The following is a 23064-nucleotide window of genomic DNA, read 5'->3' as shown; positions in this document are numbered from 1 at the left end:
TGGCTCACAGGAAGCCCTGCTTAGACACCAGGTGTAGGAGCTCCTCAATAAATATTGAGATCACAGTTGGAACAAAACAAAAGCAACATTTCAAATGATTTTGCAAGTCATGTGCATTTTCGTTATGAAACACTTCCAGCAGGTGGCAATGTTCTACTAACCACATTGACCTACTGTGTATTGTGACGTCACCAATAGGCCTTATTCACATTTGACATGTTTACGTGTCACAGAAAGCACAGGTGTAAACAATCAAATGAATGATGGCTGATTAGCAGTTTATTCTGCATGCTGGCCCACCTGGGCCACTTAAATACAACAGAGTCATCATGAGTCGTATTAGTAACACCAATCATTTTACTAGCATCGTGAATTAAGCCAGTAAAGAGTCAAGCAGCTGCAAACAATGTTAGCGTAATGTTGCAGCTCTGACCAAAAGCTGGCATGTCCATCACGTGAGAGACAAACAAAACGACAGGTAGAAACAACCGTAAAAAAGAGAAGTACGAGGGACGCCTGGGGACATAACTGCAGCGTCAATTTAAAATAGAAACTCACCATGTCTGTCTCGGTGTGAGTAGAACACGGGGACAGAAGAGGCGCACTCCTTCACGAACTGTCCAAATCTTCGCCAAACGGCTACATCTCCAAAGATCCCCTTAGCTATTCTACAGTCACTGTACAGCACGGCCTCTTGTGGCTTATTGTTTGATTCTACTTTAACCTCATCTGTTCACCATGAATAATGTCCATCACAGCCGGTTCACTCGTGGGCAAGCCGTTAACCTGTTGGACGTCATTCACCTGTGTGGACGGTGGGGAGGACAGAAAGGGGCGGGGTCAAGAATGGTTTCCTGTTCTAGTGGTGGAATGTAACTAATATAAGTACATTTACTCAAATATGAATTTGAAACATGTATACTTGATTATTTCTCTTTATGCTAATTCTACTTATACTCCACTATATTTCACAGGGAAATGTTCACTATTTATCTGACAGCTTCATTACTTTTCAAAGTCAGATTCTTAAATGTAAAACAATTTTTAAATAAGCACATGAAGAATACACAATATTATGTTTTGTTACAAATTAAACTAGCTAACAGTATATACAAGTACAGCTAAAGTGAAGGTAAATTAAAATGATAGGCTGATTGAGAAAATGAATTGGAAACTATTTTGATAAAGGAGTAGGACGTTCTCTTTCTGCCATACTCTCTTCTATTTCTACTGGTTAAACTACCTAAATGTCTGAATCTTCATTTAAGTCACAGGGACATGGTCATGTCAGGGTACAATGGTGCATGGAGTTTATTAGCAACGGCTGAGGAAATTGGGGAAATTAAATGTATTCTCTGCTGCGTTCAAAGTATTTAAAGAGAATATATTTGCAAATTGTAATGCAAAATGTGGCCTTGCTGGGACATGCTGCGTGATACTCGTGAGCAATTATACTATGTGGCCACAAATAAGCCCTCGGATTCAGCTCAGAAAATAGAATACAAACATAATTCATTTAGACATGACTATACTGCAGCAACAGCATATTTGCAAATGTTTGTTATAAGAGTATTTCTAGTATTTCTGGGCGGGTGTATCAAGCAAAAGTGAAATTGGACTTGAAAGTCAAAAGGTGAAGAGAGTTGTGGTATCACTTTGTATTTTACAGACATCAGCTTTTCTTGAAAACATAATACAGAAAATCACAACCAGGAGATGGCACTGGTTTGTATGTTTTGCAGTTTCGTTTTGTGCAATTCCCTTGTTCCAAATACAGTTTAATGCCCTGTACAGCATCATTTACAACATTTTTAAGAGCTGTACCTCATACATTTCCAGTGATTAGACCTTCCCGATAGGATCACCATTCACTCTTGAATATTCGGGTGATTTCCATTTAACTTGTGACCTATAAAAAACAACTTGCTCCGTCAGTGTCGACTTTGACGTGACACTAAAAGGTAAAGGATGTTTATCTTGCTTTCATCAGCGTGAATCCTATTGGGATTTTATAATAGCTGAAAGGGAAGAATTTGCACAACATAGCATACCATGTAATGCCATATATACAGATACCACTGCAAGACATTTAAAAGGCCATGTTACATTTAAAAAGCTACTGATACTGAATACTGATGATTGGGACAATCACTAATTTGATAAATGACATTAAATGGGGCTTCCTTCTGTACCGGACACAAATGAGATGTAGTCAATATATGCAAAAATCTGAACATTTTGTGACTTCAATGGATGACGCCATGAGTTGACGCTTCAATTACTCCCTTGTTGGTCATACTTTCACATTAAAAGTAGCATAATTTGAAAGGAGGACAAACCATTGTGGATCAATAGAGTATATTTTCACCAGTATTCTGACCTCTTACCAGCCTTTGCTTGAATGGATACACAGTAACACAGACAGGCATAGAGACATACGGACAGGACAAAACAATCAAGCGACTTTATATTTACTCCAACTCCAGTCTGAGATGTTAGGTTCTCTGACGTAAGCGCAGAAAAGTACTTGTGACATCCATGACAAACAGTAACAGTTTCCAGTGGCAAATGCATTTTAACATGACACTGTGTAGAGTAACCAAGGTTTGGTTTCTGGTTCATTCTGTCCAAAGAAAGTCACAGGTAACTTCCAGACATTGCTGCCGTGCGTGCTATTTTGAAGACATTTAGTCATGAATCCACACCTACAAATGTGTGCTGTTGACACATGAAACACTATAGTATATCTGTTGTGCCAGCAGCTTCACAATTAATGCATGGGCCTAGATACACAGAACGGATAAGGCATAGAAAGCTACTTATTGTCGAATAGCGTGGTGGAGCAGAGGTCTTGATATACATACTTATATATAGATATAACTACAGGCTATATCAGTTGAACACAGGTACGTGCAGGTATGATTGCCAGGTGTCAGAGCACCCTGTAGTTTGCGTATAAGGTTTCTCATTTACAGGCAACAAGGGCGCGGCTTTAATCCTACTATTTATATGCGCGCGCCTAGTTCACTCAAGTTAAATAAGTACGGGCACACGCACGGCCTACTTTTCCCCAATTCTATCGCTCATATGCGGAGAGAGAGAGAGAAAGAGAGAGAGAGAGAGGCGGGAGATGGTTTCCCCTTCTAGGCTGCTCTGCTTTGCTGTGCCACTGCGCAAACAGTCCACGCCGTGGGGTAGGTCTCCCTAAATTGAGGCAGCGCTCGACGCGATCATGCGATTGAATGACGAGCGCGTCATGCTCGTCTTCCTCCTCTTCTGTTCCGCGCGATCGGTGGCTCGGTGTTCCGCAATCCCCTGGGATACTGTACCGCCCTCGATGGCTCTGCTATCGCCGCTTCGCTCGCACTGAATGGCTGCCCCGAGCAAGGAACAGCGGGGAGAGAGAGAGCGCTGCGTCTCCTCCTTTGAACCAACGCTCTGAGTCTGCATCCAACATCCCGGCCGTGGGGGTGAGTGTCTTTTGCCGTTGTGTGAGGCGACCTGCCGGGGTCGTCTGAGGATTCACCGGCGGCGGCAGAAGAGGGGGCGGAGGGGAGAGGGGGGTCTGTGCCGGTGTCCTTAGATAGCGCCGTGGATTTGGGGTTGAACGGTCCAGTAGATACGGGACAATAAAAGTTTGGGATAAATATATGCTATGCCACTTAGGGGACGGGTCCAGGTTGGCACAGTCCTAAACTTTCTTTAGCCTTTTTCAAACCGTGAAATGCACCTTAGTATCAACTTAGTGGCGATGTTTGTAGTTACACTTACTGTAAACTAACTCTTCTCTCAAATATGCAAAAATGCGATGGCAGTCAGGTTTTTTTTTTTTGTGTGTTGGCACGGCAACACTTTGCGAGCGCCGTTTGTGAAGAATTGTGCCTTGTTGTGCACCCTCCCCCCCCCCCGCTCCGTGCCGCACTGGTTCCGTCTGGCTCGCCCTCAGCTGCTGCGTGTCCTGGGATGACCTGTTGATGTCGGTAGAATGGAGAATGGCAGGGGGAGCGATTTCCCCCATCACCAAAATATTTAAATAAGCAACATTTGGGCTTGACAACCGGCGTCGCAGCACGGCTACCTCGTCCCGCACAGGCAGTAAGTGTCTTGTTTGTGTATTTGAGTGTGGACTATGGCGGAAATGCTTGACATTGTGCAGCTGGGCTGAGCGTGCATGAGGTGGATGGTGCGCCGGGGCGAACCCAAAAAAATATTTAACAGTAGTGTTAGCTTAGCCATTAGCCACCTCCTATAGGCCCGCTGCGGATGGGAGATGGGCATCAAACATTTCAACGCTGTCAGCCACAGTGGAGGAGGGGGACTCGGCGAGACCGCTTAGTCCGCCCGGGATGATTTAGATTGATATACTTGAGTGTCATTTGAACGGCACGTAAACGGGAACACACCGTCGCCCTCACCCGGGTATCACCGAGGCTCGCTGCCATCATGTGTCGCCTCCCTCCACCTCCTCCTCTTCCTCCCGTCGCCTCCCGGCTCCGGTGCCAGCAGACAGTGGAGCACTCCCGGCGTGTAGACTGGCACACGGCGCGGTGTGCTAACGAGCTCCTTATCTGGTCCCCATTACCCGGCATCCTTTCCCGTGTCCACGTTTCTGTACAGAGCCAGCATTTAGTCGGTAACACTCATAAGGTATCCACCACAGGCACGGCATCTGAACTTCAGAAGTTTAGACGCTTTCTGTGTCTGTGCTGCTTTTATACTCAGGACCCCCCCCCCCCCCCCCGTTATATAAGAATAATCACAAATCGGGCCTGTGCATAGGTCTTGATTTTGCATGAGAACCAGGAAATGCCTATAGAGGGAATGCATTGTGTGCCAGCTGCACCAATGACTCCACAGTAATCGTCCACACAGCAGTGTCAGAGAGCCCATGCTGTTTTCAAAAGGTAAAACTGGATAAACTGGAAAGTAGTCAAGACGGTATAAGTTCCGAAATATGTTGACAGCCGCCCTATCATAACATAGCATAAGCCCTTTGAATGTGGGCAAAACATTCTTAAGGCTTACCATAAAAAAAGTCTAAGATCTTAAGTATGGTGTGAGTATGTATGACCTACTTTCCCCACCAGGCTGGTTGGTAGAAGCCACAGGGTGAGTTCGGGTGAATTTCATTCGTTCACATGGCTGCGCTCTATATATTTAATGGAATAAAGGACCTGAGTTGATCTCTCTCTCATCTCTGCAGGCCTCACTGCCCCTCCTTGGTGCATAAATACACACATGCACACACACACACACACACACACACACACACACACACACACACACACAGTCACATTCTCTCTCACTGTCAGGGCAAAACTGTGCAAACACACCCTGCTCTCAGCTCCGTGTTTGTGTGTCTTTATGTGCACGCATGTGTGCTTACTGCGGCTCGCCAAACTGTAAACAAGCAGTATTGTCTAATGTCTGTGTGTGACTCAGTGTGCCTTTTGTGGGTTTGTTTGAGTTTGTGTGTGTGTGTGTGTGTGTGCGCGCATCTGTGTTTTAGTATGAGGGAGATGGAGCTTGAGTGAGACAGAGACAAAGAGAGCATTTCTCTTTACCCTGGAGCTTGGCGAGGTCCCAAATGAAAGGCTTTGGATATGATGGGGCAGGCTCACTCCAGCCCTCATCAGTCAGTCGCACCAAAAGTTGCTTGTACGCCTCTCACAGGGTGGGCTTCAATCACTTTGTTCTCACAGTATCGGAGATTTGGTACGTATCTTGACGTGTGTGTGTGTGCGTGCGCATGCAGCTAGTACCCGACATATGTGAGTGGTAAAGCATACGTGTGAAAAGCAGCTTCATCTAAAGGCGTACACTCATCTGTGTCTGTGAGAGGCCTTATGGCTGCTTTTCTGCTTTAAGTAAAAGGTTTTATGGCCAATAAACTGCCACCATGTGGGCTTTATCAATGGATCTGTTGTGCTAGCTGTGATTGTGGAGGTAATGCGGTTGGTTGTGGGTACAGAGGGCATATGATGCTTATACATGTGAATCCCTTAATAACAGGCAAAGGAGAATCCTCCCCACGCTATTGTGTAGAATGAGGTCATGTGTACAAATTCTAACGCATTAAAATATCCGGTGTCTTTACATATCCTGACACTGAACACAAAGCTCGGGTCTCAGCGTTCATATCCTCAGCAGAGCGATCGTTGGTTCACTTTTTAATTTAATATTGACATTCATAATATAGGAATCTACGGGAGGGTGCGGGGCGAGGGGGGGGGGGGGGGGGGGGGGTGTTTGCCGTTGACTGTTGAGAGAAGTGGATGGAAACTTGTTTAGGCAACACACTTTTGCACATAGAATAACAGACCGTGGCCCAGTTATCTGAGGACACAGGGTTTTATAGCTCATTGAAAACAGAAAATAAAAAAGGCTTTTTCACTCAGCCCACTCCTGGCAAAAACAACTACTGCAAGGCTAAAGTGAGGGTATAGGATTAATGCGATGTAGGATATCCCGAGAAGCTTCAACTAAACTTTGCTTCAAATATCAACGTCCTATTAGCCTGCTAAAATCCTTCAGTGGGACTGTGTGAAGAAATATTTGTGGTCTATGTCAATTGGATATGCCAAGGGATAGAATGCTTATTCAGGACTTTTGTCTTTTCTTTTTTTTCTCTCTAGAATGGAGGTGTTTTATTGTGAATAATTTTGGCCTAGTGGTAATAAAAAGTCGACTTTAGATTTAGTGTATGTTTTGGTTTTACTTTGTCCTAGTGGAAAAACTGTCAGCCGTTTTTATTGTGTCCATTAATGTAAGAGTCTGACATTCCTCACCTGTTTTTTTTTGTTTTAGGCCCGTTCTCCCTGAGCTCTCTTTCTTAACACAGCCATGTTACATTACACCTCCTCCTCGCGTTGCCTCCTGCCTCGTACACAAAAGACACAGCGCGGGATAAAGCCGTGTTTGTCATTGGAGTGAATGGGCATTCCCAGCTCATCCCACCTGGAAACACGACCCCGCTCGTGACCAAAAAAAACAACAGTGTAAACGCTAAAATGAAAACCCTGCTGACTCAACGGATAAACAGCAACAGCTTGTTTCTTCCAAGTGAAAGCTGAACCTACGTTTAATAACCAGGGTTTATGACATGCATATTACAGCGTCGCTCATTGTAATTGTGTCGTTTCTCTCGTTTCCTTCTCACACTTTTTCAATTCTCTGTTTTTCTTTTCTTTCCCAAACAAGACCCTTTGGTGGTGTGCGTCGGCGCACCATGGCCCAGACCCTCCAGATGGCGATCCCAAACTTTGGCAACAATGTCTTAGAGTGTCTGAATGAGCAGCGGCTGCAGGGCCTCTACTGCGATGTCTCCGTGGTGGTTAAGGGCCATGCCTTCAAGGTAGCGATGGGACAGCGAGTTATTACTGTGTTTAAAAAAAAAAAAAAAAAAGGAAATTAGGCTTATATTGAAAGTCCAGGCTAAATTTAGAGAAGCTAAAGGCTTAGGTGTAAACTATTAGTGCGGTGGCTCCATGGCAGCCTGGTTGTGTGGAGGATGGAATGCCAGTATACTTCAAAAGAAGTGTTGTTTGGATAGTCTGAAAACAGGGGGGGGGCGGTCATGGTAACTTTTATAAGGTGTGACTTTTTTTTTTTTTGGGGGGTAACTTTTTAACTGGATAGTCCAACCTGGAATCATGATATACTTTCACAGAGAGCAGCTTTTCATCTCAGTATGGATTTGACTAAAATTCTTCCCGTCTAGCTGAAGGTTTTGTTAAGTTAAGTTAAATCACCCGCTGCAGTCCTCACTCGGAATGACAACTGGGCCGCTTTAATAGCGTGTCATTTCCTACTTCGTCTGTGAAGACAATGGGTTAGATTGCCCCCAATTGAATTGCCCTGAGTCTCTGCTGGATGTCATTCCTCACTCTTATCCTGGCAGACCCTAAAACTAAAAAGAGCTGAGCTGTCACTTTGATTTTCTTTGGGAGAACTTCAAAACAGTATTTTAGGATTCATATTATGTTAAATACCTGTTTAAATTAAATAAATGGTTGTGAATAGAACAAACATACTTAAATACTGATTACATTTACCAATACTTGGCACCGAATGCTTGCTTATTGGTTAATATCTTAGTCTTTTTAATGTATACTAGTGTATTTAAACTGTATTTTATTCAGGCAAAGTCTAGTTTTGTTGTGGTACCAAAACTCAGTTAGGATATTGTCAAATTGGAATGATATCCAGCCAATTCAGTAAATTTACAAGACATGTCCTCATAGCAAAGAACTCTCTCTGATCTAAAAAGAATCTGCCATTTGATATTGTCTTCTAAGTGTTAATGGGAGGATTTATACATGTATGTTTTTGTCTCAGGCCCATCGAGCTGTGCTGGCTGCTAGCAGTTCTTATTTCCGGGACCTTTTCAGCAACAGCAATAGCGGAGGTGGTGGCAGCAATGAGACGAGCCCCACCGTAGTGGAGCTCCCGTCGGCTGTGCAGCCGCAGAGCTTCCAGCAGATTTTGTCTTTCTGCTACACAGGCCGTCTCAGCATGACGGTAGGGGACCAGTTTCTGCTCATGTATACCGCCGGCTTCCTGCAGATCCAACAGATCATGGAGAAGGGCACCGAGTTCTTCCTCAAGGTAAGGCTGAAATAGATTTCTGTTGAAACTTTTCAAAGCAAATAACACAGCATCTGAGACGTAGCGTCTGGAGAAAGGGACAAGAAGCTTCTGAGTGTTCAACTTTTTAAGTTTTCAATGCTTTGAGCACAAATAAACACAAACCAAATGTCATTTATATTATAAGGTGGCAGCAAAATGCTCAGTGGCAGAGAATCCAATGGGTCAAATCAAAAGAAAACTATATTACCAAAATAATGTTTAGGGTTAATTGCAATTTTTTTTTTATTTTTTATTGTGAGTTGATTGATTAAAATGAAGTGTGTATTCCAGTTGGAACGGTTCGGGGCTCAGGAGTTTGTAAAGGCAGAAATGAGCGATTTTCATCTGCAGTGGGGGATTTATTAGCTAAAGGAATTTAAGAGCAATCTGCCCTGTAGTTGTTAGTAGAGCTGACATTAGTTAACCGTCCGATACTGACTCAAATAGCTGGAGTGGGTGTTGGTGACAATGGCCTAATCTGGTATTGGAGACCGTTATTTCAATAAATCACAGTTCTGTACATTTATCTATTGATTTTTTTTTTTTATATATATATATATTTTAAAAAAGCAAGGAAAAGCGATGTTTAAGTCAAGCTTGTTGTTTCCTTCCACATAAAGGAAATGATCCCAGTGGAAGAGCCACACAGTGAAATACAGCTTAATAATGAAACACTGGCCTCAGATCAGTGCTCAGGATCGGTCGATGGATTGGTGCATCCCAAGTGAACTGCTGGTGGAAGTAAAGTTATATTGTGACGACGGTTCTAGATAAAAAAATCACAAATCTTCATACAACATATGAAGAGAATCTGGCCAATGGTTGTTGAGATGCCTCGCTGTTGGCTGAACAGACTGACCATCCTTTGGAGCCACCAGCAGGGCAAAACCCTACCAGCAAACACGCATCTGTTGGTACATCAATGTGTTCATGTATGCTGACACAAAGTTGATATGCATTCATTTCTAGGTCTCGTCTCCCAGCTGCGACTCGCAGGGCCTTCACGCTGAGGAGGCCCCGCCTTCGGAGCCCCAGAGCCCCGTGACGCAGACCAGTAACAGCGCAGGCCGGCCCGCCTCGTGCCTGACGCCGCTCCCTCTGGTATCGCGGGTGAAGACGGAGCAGCCCTCCAGCCAGCCGGAAGCAGCCACTCCGTACTCGGTGGTCTGCACTCCCGTGGCCAAGCGGCTGTGGGAGGGCGGCAGCAGCCGAGATGGGACAGGCTCGGGGGGGGGAGGCGGGGCCAGGAAGGCAGCCCGTTATTCCCAGGAGGCGGTGCGGGGCAGTGCCATTCAGAGCCCCGGAGCCCTCGGACTGGCCATGGGTATGGGTGCCAACGCAACCAGCCTGGTGGGCATGGTGGCCAGCGGCGGGCTCAGTGGCAGCGCCGGCACCAACGGGAGCTCTGCCGCGGGCCTCGGCATGTCGGAGGGCGCCAGCCCCGGCACCCTGAGCACCTACGCCAGCGACTCGCCGATCAGCTACCATGATGATGAAGAAGAGGAAGAGGCGACGGATGAATGTGCTGAAGAGCAGTACAGGCAAATCTGCAACATGTATACCATGTACAGCATGCTCAATATGGGAGCCGCAGGTAATGGACACGAGACAGAGTAGCATTTATAGTTGCACCTGAAAGACAGAGAACACGTGGTCTGAGGTTCACACCCACTTATATCTTCGGTGATAGATACTTTTTGCCCTCGCTGCTGAGTTTCCCCCTGTTTTATCTTTATTGCTTTAATCTGTTTTCTCTGTGTGTGTTGAAGCGATATGGTTTTATTCTGATTCTGCAGCATTGTTTTTCTCCAGCAGCTGGTGAACGTGTCGAGGCTCTACCAGACCACACAGAGACACGGGGTCGCATGCGAGGCAGAGACCTCACATGTCTCCCCGTAGAACTCATCGCTCAGATAGGCAACCGCTGTCATCCCAAACTGTACGAGGAAGGAGACCCTGCTGAGAAACTAGAGTTAGTCTCAGGTATGCTTTGTGTGTTCTTTTCTACGTGTTAATCAAAGAAAGATATACTCTATGTATATCCGTGTTAGAGAAAAATACATTTGAGCTGTGAAGAATACATGCATCAATACACCAACGCAAGACGAGGCCAATGGCAGTGACATGTTCAGAGGAAGCTGTCCTCAAATGACTGGACTTGGCATTAGTATGCAGATCACGTTGCAGTACTACACATTTGACTTGGTGTGTTTATGTCAAGGACATCCTATGGCAATGTGTGTGTGTGTGTGTGTGTGTTACTTTACAGGCACATTGCTCTCACTATATTGCATGACTGAGAGAGAGAATGAGAGAGTCATGAAGAAAGAAAGAAAAGGAGGGAGGTAACATACACCAAGCTAGTATTGATGGGTAGTTTAAGGCAAGAAAAGAGATGTCTTGTTAATACCATAATAATATTAAGCTTATACCCATTATGAAACCTGTGACTCAGATGTATATATGTCTAGAGAGCCTCCTCCCTCCCTGATATGAATCAGACTAGATAAACAGACGATCAATTCCAGTAAATCAAAGTGAAGATCTTTATCATTACTAACCGTACAATCTGAAAATGAACAGATCAACCTGTTGTAAAAGCGAGACAATAAGTAGGTCATAAATGGTGATACATGCTGCTGATGTTTGGTGGCTCATTTGTTTGGTGGTTTTCGTCGCGTGTGCATTCTTTGCAGGTACTTCTGTGTATATATCGCGAGCCCAGCTAATGAACTGTCATGTGAGCGCAGGGACCAGACACAAGGTGCTGCTTAGGAGGCTGCTGGCCGCCTTCTTTGACAGGTTAGTTCCTTCTGCCGGTGTCTATTTCTGCCTGTGTTTCACGGAAAGTAAACAAGAGCTTCGTTTTAATATAGAGATTAATGCATTTTTTTTTTTTTTTTTTATCTGCTGGCATTAGAGGGATGTAAAAACCCGTTTGTCTGTTGTGTTCTTATTTTTGTATGCATCAGGAACACTCTGGCCAACAGCTGTGGAACAGGCATCCGCTCGTCCACCAATGACCCGAGCCGCAAGCCCCTGGACAACAGAGTTCTGCATGCGGTCAAATGTGAGCATTTCTTCGCGATTCGTATTTTACATAAACATATACATGCAAATTATGAAGCAGATTGTTGCTGAATTTAAAGTTTGGCTGTTATACGTCTTAGTTCTTTTTAACGGCAAAGCCTGTTTTTGGATAAAAGTGCAAATGGGAGATTATTTGCTCCCTACTGCACCCTGTGGTTAGCATTAGGTAATAACCCACAGTGACCACTAGATAGCAACATCCACCTATGTTCACATGTGTGTGTGTGTGTGTGTGTGTGTGTGTGTGTGTGTGTGTGTGTGTGTGTGTGTGTGTGTGTGTGTGTGTGTGTGTGTGTGCGCCTGTACATAAGTCATCATGTGCTCAGACATTTATGGAAAGGGGTTAACTTGTGTAACTCCTTTTTCGATAGCTCAGCGAAGTCTGCGTTCACTTTGTGAAGGTGAATGAATTGTCCCTACATGTCGTTAGTGAAACGAGAGAGAGAGAGAGAGAGAGAGAGAGAGAGAGAGAGAGAGAGGCGGCAGCAGCACATGTTGAAGAGATCTGCTGCTCTATTTAACATTTCCATTTACAAGTCGGTGTGAGGCCCTGTAGGATCTGCAGGACTCCTGCAAAGAGTATCTCTCTCTAAATGTCTTAACTTAGGGAGACGTATGCAGTGTTTACCAACATCAACTAAAGTGCGTATGAATGTCGGACATTTTAGATTTTACATATACAGTAGAATCTTGGAATTGACAAGACGCAGTATTAATACTGTGTGTGTGAGGAGGGGGAGGAGCTCTGATACTTCAGGCTGCTTAAATTATCCATGCACCGTGCAAGTAGGTGAGGTTGTGCCCAGTGGGGGAAAAAAACCATTTACCACCATTACCACATATTAATTAAGTGATGTGTGTTCCACTTACTTAACATTAAAACCCCTGTTTCTGTTGTTTAGCTTCCTGTCTGCTTCATGACATTAGTTACTTGTCTTTGTTGTAGTTCCCAACATAAGGTGCAATCCGCCTAACGTTTTTTTGTTTTTTTTCCTTTCCTTCTCCATGCCAGTTTATTGCCAGAACTTTGCCACCACCTTCAAAGAGAGCGAGATGAACGCCATCGCAGCCGACATGTGCACCAACGCCAGACGCGTAGTCCGCAAGAGCTGGATCCCCAAGCTGAAGCTGCTGATGGCGGAGAGCGACGCCTACACCGCTTTCCTCCCCGACGGCGTCAAGATTGAGGACGACACCCTGGGGGCGGATCCAGCCTTCGACCCCGCCTCTCTGGAGGCCGCCGGCGGTGCTGGCATGGAGTCGGGCGGCTCTTCAGGTGAATCGCTACCAGGTGTGGGCGGGGACGGAGGACCGTTATTTTGAACATTGTGTCCGGGGGGAAGTTTGAAGTTTGGTGACACACACACACACACACACACACACACACACACACACACACACACACACACACACCAGTATTCCCCAGTTCTGCTTGCCTCTACACTCTTTGGTCCACGCTGATCTCTCACATCTGACTATCTATTACTACACTGCTAGGGTCAACAGTTGTTGTTGCCCTGATGTAACCAGGACATGAAAACTTAAATTTTTCGCTTTATGACTGTACAATGGAGTTAGTCGAGTAAAGGGAGAGAGTGAGAGGGTTTTCTCCTAACTGCCCTCTGCCTCCCCTTGTCTTTTTAATGTGTGTAAGTGCATCCACTGTTTATTACATATTAAATACATTCCCTTGAATGCAGGCGACGGGGTGAGTTGCCAGTGTAGCCTGAGGAGGAAGGTATGGCTTGACAGACGGGCTCGGAGTCGAGCTGGCTGAGTGTACTGAATTTAAGTGTCGGTGGCATTTTTCTCTATGCAACCCTGACAACTTGTAATCCAGCCTAAATTTCAAATAGATACAACAGTAAACATTAACACTACCTGTTCTTCCTCCCCTCGCATCTTCCACTCACCACCCTGCAAGTATTCGTCACCACGTCATCCTTCTCTAGACCGGAGATTTGCACCTGAGTGTTTCACTGTGTCTTATAGAAATGTATATCTCATCTTTCTCTGTTTTCTAAATTTTTAGCATGTTTCTCCGTCTATGAACTGAAAAAAAGTGATCCAGAGTGAAGGGGGAAAGCTTTTTACTGAGATGATTGTAAAGAACATTTAAAGGGCAACAGGTAATCAAAGATGGTCATATTTTTAGAAGATAAACTATATTTATACAAGTGCCCATGCCTAGAGCGGTGTGAGCAGAGAGAGTGAAAGGGATTGTTTTAAAATCTCGATCTTCATGTTCTATTGAAAGAGGTCTTGTCAAAATATGGAAAAGTGCTATTTTTGCATAAAACGGGAGTTTAATAAAGCAGTCTTATCACAAGACCCATAGCCATTTATTTTTATCTTAATTTGAAAGTGCAGAGTGATGGAATGAGCAGTTGAACTGCTAAATTTGAAGCATTTCATCTTCTGTTCACTGGCATAGAAGGAATAATAAGACTGATTCAGCTGGCTTGACTGTTGTTTATGATATCCATTTCTTGTTAAGTTGTGAACCTGCAATGTTTGCCTCCTTCAATAAAACATTGGCCCACGATTTCAAAGATTACTGGTTAAAGGTTATATCGATATGACAACTCCGATCCAACTCTTCTTTGTACTGAAATTATTGAAAAATGAAAATAAACTGCAAAATCCACAGGACTATAATTCTGGAATATTGGAGCGTGCCTTTTGATTGAGTGAGCAGACGCCTGGTGGGTTCAGTGAGGTCATGAGGAGGCAATATTGCTTGAAGCGAATGGATTCAACGGTACGATCCATGTGTGAGCGAAGCAGTTCTTTGGGAAAGAAGGAGAGACTTTTTTTTTTTGGCGCGGCTGTGTCTTTTTAGTATGTAGTTTTATTCACGTGTCTAATAAGGAAATTCAAAATGGCTGACGGTTTTATTTTAAGAGTTTGACATGATTTTGCACCTTCCATGGGAGTGAAGGTCTCTGCACCTTAATGAACCTGCACCTTTTTTGAGAAATGTTGTGTAGCAATTGAACCCTTTAGGTGGACTTTCTCTTCCTTCTTCTTTTTTTCTTTTTTCTTTTTCCATGTCTGCATGTGTTTCTTGTTTCGAAGTGGCACAGATTCCTACTGTAAATAATCAAGATGACTGTTGAGTTAAATCCCAAGTGTTCTTCCTTTCTGTTTGCTGGATGCATCTGATTATGAAATGTCAAAAACTGACCTTTTTTTTTTTTTTATTATTATTTTTATGTGAAAGTTAGTGTTTGCTAGAAGCTTCTTGAATGACCTAAGAGTTTTTAGCACAAGGGGATTCATCATTCCTGGTGCAGATGGATAGAAGTGAAAAAGGTCTGGGTGTGACTTAGGAATGTGAAGTGCTCTCTCAGACGACTCATTACTTTCTCCTTCTGGAGGGGCATTTCTAACCAGGTTCGATTTTCTGATGCGTCTTATTTAAGGCAGTTGAGTCGATCTTATCGAAGAAATAACACGACGGATGAAGCTCAGCCTATTTTCATTATTGATTCAAATTCTGATGAGTTTACTGAAATGATTTATGGACAGAAACAAACATGCAGTACCTTGTAAGTGTTCTCTAAAGGGTAATGACAACAAAACCTCAGCAAGCTCCTCATTTGACTGTTGCTGCCACATGAGCACCCCTCCCCCGCATATACCTCTCCAGTGTCTTTGAAGACTGTTGTGCTTCCTGTCCTTCATGCAGCTGGTGTCATGTTTCACTTCCACATGTTTATTCATGCGTTTCAGAGAGAGGCAAAGCAGTGGTTTTAGGTGGTTGAATCCAGATTATAATGTGTACATTTGATTGGCTTAGTGGCTTTTAACATGGCCAAGTTTACAGTTCAGCTCAGATTACATCTTCACGTTCTTCCCCATTCTTTTTTTTTTTATAAACGATGACACGACTTTAGTGCATTTAAACTAGCATAAATTGCTTGGGATATCACATGATGTTATACAATATGTCATTTCAGACTTTAAATATGTCAAAATAAAGGTTTTCTAAATAAATCCACTATAATAGATTCACACTTCTTATCCTTTTTTTTTTTTTTTTAGCATGATGGCTACTAATCTGTCAATGTTCCTGCCTACAAAATACCAGGTATGACAATAGTCAAATTACTGTTAAAAAGTCTGAGTTTAGTTCCATTATTACAGGGCTGGTATTGATCGTGTCCTTTAAAGAGGTATTCTGGAAATCAGAGTGCAGTTGCCATCGATACCCTTAGAAAAGCATTGAGTCTCAAAAAGAAAACAAAAAAAAAAACGTAAAGAAGCTTTTAAAGCAAGGAACGACTTAACTTCGCTTCTTACAGTAACCATATTACACAGTGAACTTCTGAATGACTTGTACTCCTCAGCATTGACCCAGTAATGAGCCTAGAGTAGAAGAACTTTGGTTCTTGTACTGTTAAGTTCTCCGATGTTCAAACGTAACCTCACTCGCGACCTTCTCGCACACCGCTTCATCTGCAATGGGTGTGTGAGTGAGGCAGCGTTGTGCTTCGTGTGCATTTGAGAATAGAATGATGTCATGCTGCTTCTTCTTTTTCTTTTTTCTTTTCAGTACGTTCTTCTTAGCACATTGCATTTTCTGTATCTTCAACATATGCGTTTACAAAACATGTAGACCTACACACTTGAATAGATGAGGTGTGGCACGGCATGGGGAACCTTTTGTCACTAAACAGTACATATATAAATATGATTATACACATGTATAGATAAATACTGTATATTATATATAGACGCAGCACATAGAGGTCAGATTGTTTGTTGTGCACTCGCAGCATGAGGTATATATTTACCCAGAAACGGCGCTTCTTCACAACCTGTGCAGTAATTGGTCTGCCCATGTCTTTGCCCCTGATCCTTGCCCTCTGTAACCCTGTAGCGCCAGTGGACATCCTGTACTGCTCATCCTATTTCTATCTGTGTTCCAAGTGCCAATAACTTTGTGAAAGCCCTGTAACTGTGACCCAACATTATCAAAGGTAATTGCACATTAACAACTGTAAAATAAATAAATACAAATCATAGAGAAAATGTCAAAATGGATTAAATAATGGATATCTTAATAAAAGATTTGTAACAATTTCTCTTTGGCTCTTTTTTCTTCTTCTTCTTCTACTGGCGGTTACTGTTCAGCTGCTTGTTGGGTGTCTGGTTGTTTTTAATACACTTTTCATGTATGAAAAATGTATAGAAAAGTGTTATGTAGTGATTTTTTTATTTATTTATCTAGAATTTAATCATGAAATTGATTGCCTTGAAAAACATGCATTCCCTTTTTTTCCCCCTAAAAAATGCATTTAAAATATCATTGTTGACTTAGGTTCATTTATATGCTGAAAAAAATACTTTCACAGCTAAATTAAGAAATCTTTTTCTGAAATAGCTGAATACAGATGAAGAGTTTAAACCTGCACGCTTGTTGTTTTATGTTCCTCCTCGTTCACACGTCGCTCCTCACACCTGGAGGCTGCCGCCTGTGACCGCTGCCTGTCATGCTCTGTGAACATATCACCTCGCTCACTTGTTCCTGCCTTCATTTGGCTACAGTTTTGCTTTCACACTTGATAGACAGCACTTTACCTGGAAAGACAGCCGTCTCCCGAGGCCAGTATTCACTGACGTGTGTCACTCTGCTCTGTAACAGAGCAAACGCTTGTGAGAAGTAATTCAAAAAAAATAAAATAAAATGGTTTATATTGGCTCAAAATGCACTGCATGTTATGTATCTAAACAGTGGTTCTACCTTCCCTAAAGTAAAGACGTGTTATTACTAATGAATAACTACGTTTTACATAAATAACTAATTGTTTATAACTTTAGCACCGCTTCAAAGCAGCTTAGCTATTGTAATGACTTGAACCATTAACGGTGATTTGATTATGGTGATTATGGTTATCATGGTCAGTCTATATGAGATGAGTTCCGATGTAAATGTGACTAGATCAACACATTTCGAATGACGCCCTGTATGATAAACCACTTCCTTCTCTTTGCATGTATGACCTCATTAAACCAACACTGGAAGGCCCGGAGCAGAATCAAGTTGTCTTTCTGATTTCCACTCTTCGTGCCCCACCCAGTGTTGAAAGGCCGACAACACATGGATCCGTTGTGCTCAACGCTGAGCAGTGCACTGTGACTTTCTCCAGCAGAGGAGACAGATGTCCTGCACAACTCACTGAAATATTTACTGTTCAGCTCTGTTTACTATGTTGCCGTGTAATTAACTGTGCTGTAACCAAGGAAGCGGCATTTGAGATTGACTTTTACTGTGTGCTTTAAACCTGCATTCATCTGCATTCGTGTGATAGCTAAGTTGTCGTTTTTTGTTTTTTTTATTGCTTGCACATTTAAATGTATGGTTGAATCTGAGCTGTTTTCAGTCAGGCTCACCTTGCAGCATCAGCATGTACACATAAAGAAAACAACTTTTAGAAACCCAATGCACTGTATGCCCAGCAACAAACAGCAAATTGAAAAACAAGAGTTTGTGCAGATCACAACAGAGCTGATATGAAATATGAAATGAGGTGTAGTTGCTGTGTATCTGTCATCCTGTTGTGGTGTTTCACGGCTCACTAGTGGAGATACATTGATTAATATATATTTTAAGGCGTACTGGAATTCATTACAGTTCAATGCAGTTGTTACATAATTGTCCTGGGTGTATCCTGATGCTGATGTCATCTGGGGAATATTTTTTTAGGAATTTAGCTGGGGTCCTCCTGACAATGATATCAGTGAAATGCTCCCAGGCCGGAGTATCTAATGTGAAATACAGGATCCACACTAGATACTATTCAGATTGGATTAATAAAACCGTTATCATTCATTTTTAAATTTTGCTTCAATTACATTGCAGGACCACAAGAGGGCACTCTTCAATCTACGATTGCACTGAAATGTCCAAACACAAGCGTCCCTCCACCTCTGGTAATGATTTGAAACATAACCATGAGCTGGGCTGAGTCTCCAAACATCAGTCAGAGGTAAAGAGGAACTGCTGGTCTTTGGTGAGGCTATTGTCACTATGACACAATCAAATTGTTTGTTTAAGAGAGGCAATGGATCAACTAAAAATAAAGCAAGGATTATTTGTTATTTCTGTTTGTTTTCTTCTTCTTCTTCCTCTCATGTGCAGCTTTTAGATTTTGATGAATTCCTACAACAGAGAAAAGTACATTTCTTCTGACAGTCAGGCTTTCAGCAAATAAAAAGGCCAGGCTGTTATCCTCTGCAGCTGATGTGTTGTTGACCTGCAGCCCCACCAGAACCAATCACCTGCATACCACAAATTCCTCTGGAAGTACAGGGCAGCGTGGATCCCCCTCTTTCTGTTTCTCTTAAAATCTGCTTTACACTTTCAATCTGATGCTCAACGGTAAAATGTATAATTGTATGCTGTCATGTCGATTTTATATCCAGTGGATCCAGTTCGAACTGTAAATGAAGTTTAAGAGTTCATTGCGGGGTCTGATCGAAACCTGGAGGAATGGATTCCATTGCCCATATATGGGCTCAGGGAAGCAGCAAGCCCTGACGCAATCACCACTACTGTTACTTTAAATGGCTTCAGGAAACAAGGGCTCCCACGCACGTCATGGGTTTTCCTCTACATGTGCCACAGGAGCAGGATGTGCTTAATATGGGCATATCTTCTCTTAAAAAGGAAGTCTCACACACACACACACACACACACACACACACACACACACACACACACACACACACACACACTGGGGGATGGGTGAGAGTGGAAGAGAGCACAGAGACCGTTCTAGGCAGGCTTTCTTCACCGTTCCAGACAACTCGAGCAGTGGAATGGAATTCATCCCCGGTGTGAGAAAGACTAAAAATAGATGTTTTTCACAGGTTAGACTTTTACTGCTCCAGGTTTTGCAAATCAAACAAATACATTGTGGTCCATTTAGAATTTGTTCATTATTTTGAAACATTACACATTTAGAACTGCCTGCTATGTACTATCTGGATTAATTAAACAGCAGCCTGAAACCAAATTATTTGGGGATTTTTGGTTTGGTTTCAGCGATGTAACACCGTTTCTGTGAGCCAATAAGTGCAGTTACAGCGCCTAATTGAGCTTTGGATAGTAAAGCAACAGCCCAATACATGTGCCATCAAAACTAGTCAGGAGTGATTGGGTCTGCAGCTTATATGCAGGACAAAGACAGGTGCATGTTTGGCCAGGATTTGGAAAACTACTGTATGGTGGTGGGAGTGATAGTCCAAAAGTGAAAGCTGGTTGCATGTGGTAACCTGTTTATGTAACGTGTAAACTACCGTAAAACTATAGAGATTAGTACAATAGAGATTAGTTTAACAGGCAGCTTGAAGTTCAATGAAGAAATTAGCTGATAAAATAAAGCCCAAAATAGAAAAAAAACATAAATTGCCATAATGCTTTAGGTAGCCTGTGATCAAAACAATATGATTAAGAGCAGAATTGTATAAGTCTCCAGCAGCTGTTGCCAATAAATAAACTACCACATTCTACTCTATTTATCTATGCATTTGTTTAATGATAGACAGTTTTAGAGTTATGAGGTTTACTTTACGTTTTTCCTCCTGTTTCTAGTCCATGTGGTATGCATTTGTAGCAGTGTTGCAATTATTTTGGGGGTTTGTTGTTACATCACCAGATGGATTAATTTGTACTTGTGCGGTTTTCTCATCACATCTAAGCTTCCTCGCGCTTTTGGTTTGCACTTGAACAGCTACACGCGCATATCTTCATAGATTAAAATAGCCACAGCTGCCTCGCCAGTTGTTGCATTCAGGGCTGTTCGAAATAGCAGACCGGTATGCGGCCGGAGGGCGGGGCTCCTTCTTGTGACGCTGAGGGAGTGACGTCGACGAGGTGATAAGTAGTTGTCCTCCACACAGTCTGTATTGTGTCTGCGTGTGAAGTCAGCGGGTGGAGACTGAACTCACAAACGTTAACTTGTGATTGTTTGTCCTGGACTAATTTCAAAACAAGCTGTGACATGGAGGTCAGCGCAGAGGCCAAGAGGATCATGGTCGTGGCTTTGGGTAAACTGTACAGCTCGCGCACCCAGAGAGGGGGTCTCCGTCTCCACCGGAGCCTCCTCCTGACTCTGGTAATGAAATCCGCCCGGGACATGTACCATGCGGCTCAGGCGACGGCGGAATGTGTTGCAGCAGGATATGAACAACAACAACAACAACAACAACAGTCCACGGCTGAGGGGACCACGGAGCCCGCTGGCGCTCAAAGTGAGCTCCCGGGTACCGCTTCGCCTGACACCGGAAAGCCTCGGACTTCGACCCGAGAGGAGGTCGTAAACCCCCCTACCGAGCCCCAGCGTGACGCAGAAAACAAGGAGAATCTGTGCCCGACCGGCCCGGCACAGCACTCGAGGAAAAGACGGGGCAAAGCGGCCATGGAGCCGGACTTCCTGCCTTGCAAGAAAGCAAAACTGGAGCAGGCGGTGTGCCCTCAACAGCGCAGCGTGAATTCGGTTTTGCTGGACTACGTGAACTGCAGCAATAACCTGGGAGCAGCCCCATCCCCCATACCTCTACAGAGGGCCATTGCAGCGTGTTGAAACCCGGCGCAGATTAAAGGCAATGAACTTTACGACGCGGCCTCGGCGCGTGAACGCGCCCACAGAGGGGCCTCTTCAAGGGTTGTCTGAATGAACACCCGGGGCAGTGAGTTCAGAGAGTCCCGAGCACGACTGTGAACAAGTCGGGGCATGTTCCAGGAAACACCGAAGCAGCCCAGTGGTGTGTGTGTGGTAGCCCCGGTGACTTTTGGCCTAATTACTGGCCACACAGCTCACCACAGCCGGCTTCAGCTGGGAAGGAACACGGTTCATCTGGATGAGGCCTTGAGCCGCTTTAATGAACATTTACAGCTCAACAAATGTTAACATTTTGTGGAGTGTGTGGACCAGTGCTGAAACTGGAAATGTGTTGAAGAATTCAAATGTAAAACATTCAATGACAACTACCTCAGTATTTATTAAACGTTTTTTGTACTCAAATCTGAATTTGGAGTGATGTGTGGTATGTAACAGAAGACTACAAGAGAGACATGTGTAATGTTAGTTATGGTATTTAAAAAAAATGCTGCTGTTAGATTAGTTGGGGATGTGTGTGTGTGTGTGTGTGTGTGTGTGTGTGTGTGTGTGTGTGTGTGTGTGTGTGTGTGTGTGTGTGTGTGTGTGTGTGTGTGTGTGTGTGTGTGTGTGTGTGTGTGTGTGTGTCAGGAAACTGGCTTGGGTGTAAAGAAGTTTGCTTCCTTTTCCCACAACTTCACATCCCCCACACTGATTTGCAGAACAAAAGCAGGGACCATTCAGGAGACTGCGGTCCAAAGAGTGAGGGGGAGCTCGTAAAACCATTGTCCAGGCATATACTTGAGAACAATTGGGGTTCCATGGCTCTTCAAGAAGTGTTTGGGCCCCAAATACTGTATTAATAGTTGTTGGTTAAAGGTTCAAACGATTCGGTAAAATATTAAATTATTTAGGGAGTTGATAAAAGGAGAAGTGTGGGTAATAATCAGTAATCCATTACAACAAACGGAAAAAGGTCCGATAAAGGAGTCCTAAAGTCTACCGAGAGCAGTTTAATCTAAAACACTGAACCACCGGTAGCTGAAGAGGCTCGCATCATTCAAATGAATTGATTAGTAATTATGGTGAAGTTTTAAATGTGTCCGCATCTATCAAAAATAAAGCTACGCTTTTAAATATTTCCATATGAAAGCAGGCTGTGACTTTTGGGATGCAACGCCCCTACAGACTGAGTGAGCACAACAGGGATTCACCGGTGTGTGTGTGTGTGTGTGTGTGTGTGTGTGTGTGTGTGTGTGTGTGTGTGTGTGTGTGTGTGTGTGTGTGTGTGTGTGTGGAGGGAGGGGGGGGGGGGGGGGTTAGTCCAGGAAAACAGAAGAAGGAATGTGGGGGGAAGTGTGAGCCCCCATGAGGCCCCAACTGAGCTGCTTATTCTTCCGGCTGAAACCAGAGCACCCTGCCTATGTACACAGGGCCGGAACCGTCTGGACACGTCTGTGAAAACACACTCACGTTGTGCGCCTTCTCACATTCAGACCGCTCTGAACACTCGCACTCTTTCTTTTACTCCCTTACTCTTCCCTCCTGCTTTTTTTCTCATATGCTGCCACATATATGCCTTCTGCATAACTAAGCACATGGGGCTTATGGCGGTCATTTTTCGAGATATTTTCCAAACTAAGCTAATATTCAAGCATCACAGAAACATACGAGCTGAATTTACACAGAGCAACTGTTCCTGAGTCAGCCCATTAGGTTTGATCGCTTAAAGCTGAGC

The 23064-nt window shown here is 43.7% G+C and overlaps 2 protein-coding genes across 6 annotated transcripts; both read left to right on the top strand.

Moving 5' to 3' along the window:
* The first annotated feature begins 3209 nt into the window (after positions 1–3209).
* On the top strand, positions 3210–16808 carry nacc1a (nucleus accumbens associated 1, BEN and BTB (POZ) domain containing a). 5 transcript variants are annotated; one of them, XM_068717535.1, is made up of 8 exons: positions 3210–3470; positions 7201–7354; positions 8338–8607; positions 9598–10222; positions 10441–10611; positions 11325–11430; positions 11601–11698; positions 12731–16808. In XM_068717535.1, exons 2-8 carry the CDS (start codon positions 7229–7231, stop codon positions 13039–13041), a joined length of 1707 nt encoding a protein of 568 aa, XP_068573636.1. In that variant the 5' UTR covers positions 3210–3470; positions 7201–7228; the 3' UTR covers positions 13042–16808. The 5 variants fall into 5 exon arrangements, with proteins under 5 accessions (XP_068573636.1, XP_068573637.1, XP_068573638.1 ...); XM_068717536.1 differs by lacking the exon at positions 3210–3470 and adding an exon at positions 3948–4095; XM_068717537.1 differs by lacking the exon at positions 3210–3470 and adding an exon at positions 5395–5715.
* A 3883-nt stretch (positions 16809–20691) lies between these two features.
* On the top strand, positions 20692–21758 carry ier2a (immediate early response 2a). The gene has a single exon (XM_068717541.1). It carries the CDS (start codon positions 20730–20732, stop codon positions 21309–21311), a length of 582 nt encoding a protein of 193 aa, XP_068573642.1. The 5' UTR covers positions 20692–20729; the 3' UTR covers positions 21312–21758.
* The last annotated feature ends 1306 nt before the right edge of the window (positions 21759–23064 follow it).

This window comes from Cebidichthys violaceus, unplaced genomic scaffold, assembly GCF_023349555.1.
Source record: "Cebidichthys violaceus isolate CVI_PGR_0920_01 unplaced genomic scaffold, fCebVio1.0.p SCAF_218, whole genome shotgun sequence".
Classification (NCBI taxonomy): domain Eukaryota; kingdom Metazoa; phylum Chordata; class Actinopteri; order Perciformes; family Stichaeidae; genus Cebidichthys; species Cebidichthys violaceus.
Note: the sequence above shows the minus strand (reverse complement) of the source record. Positions and strands in the feature narration are given on the sequence as shown.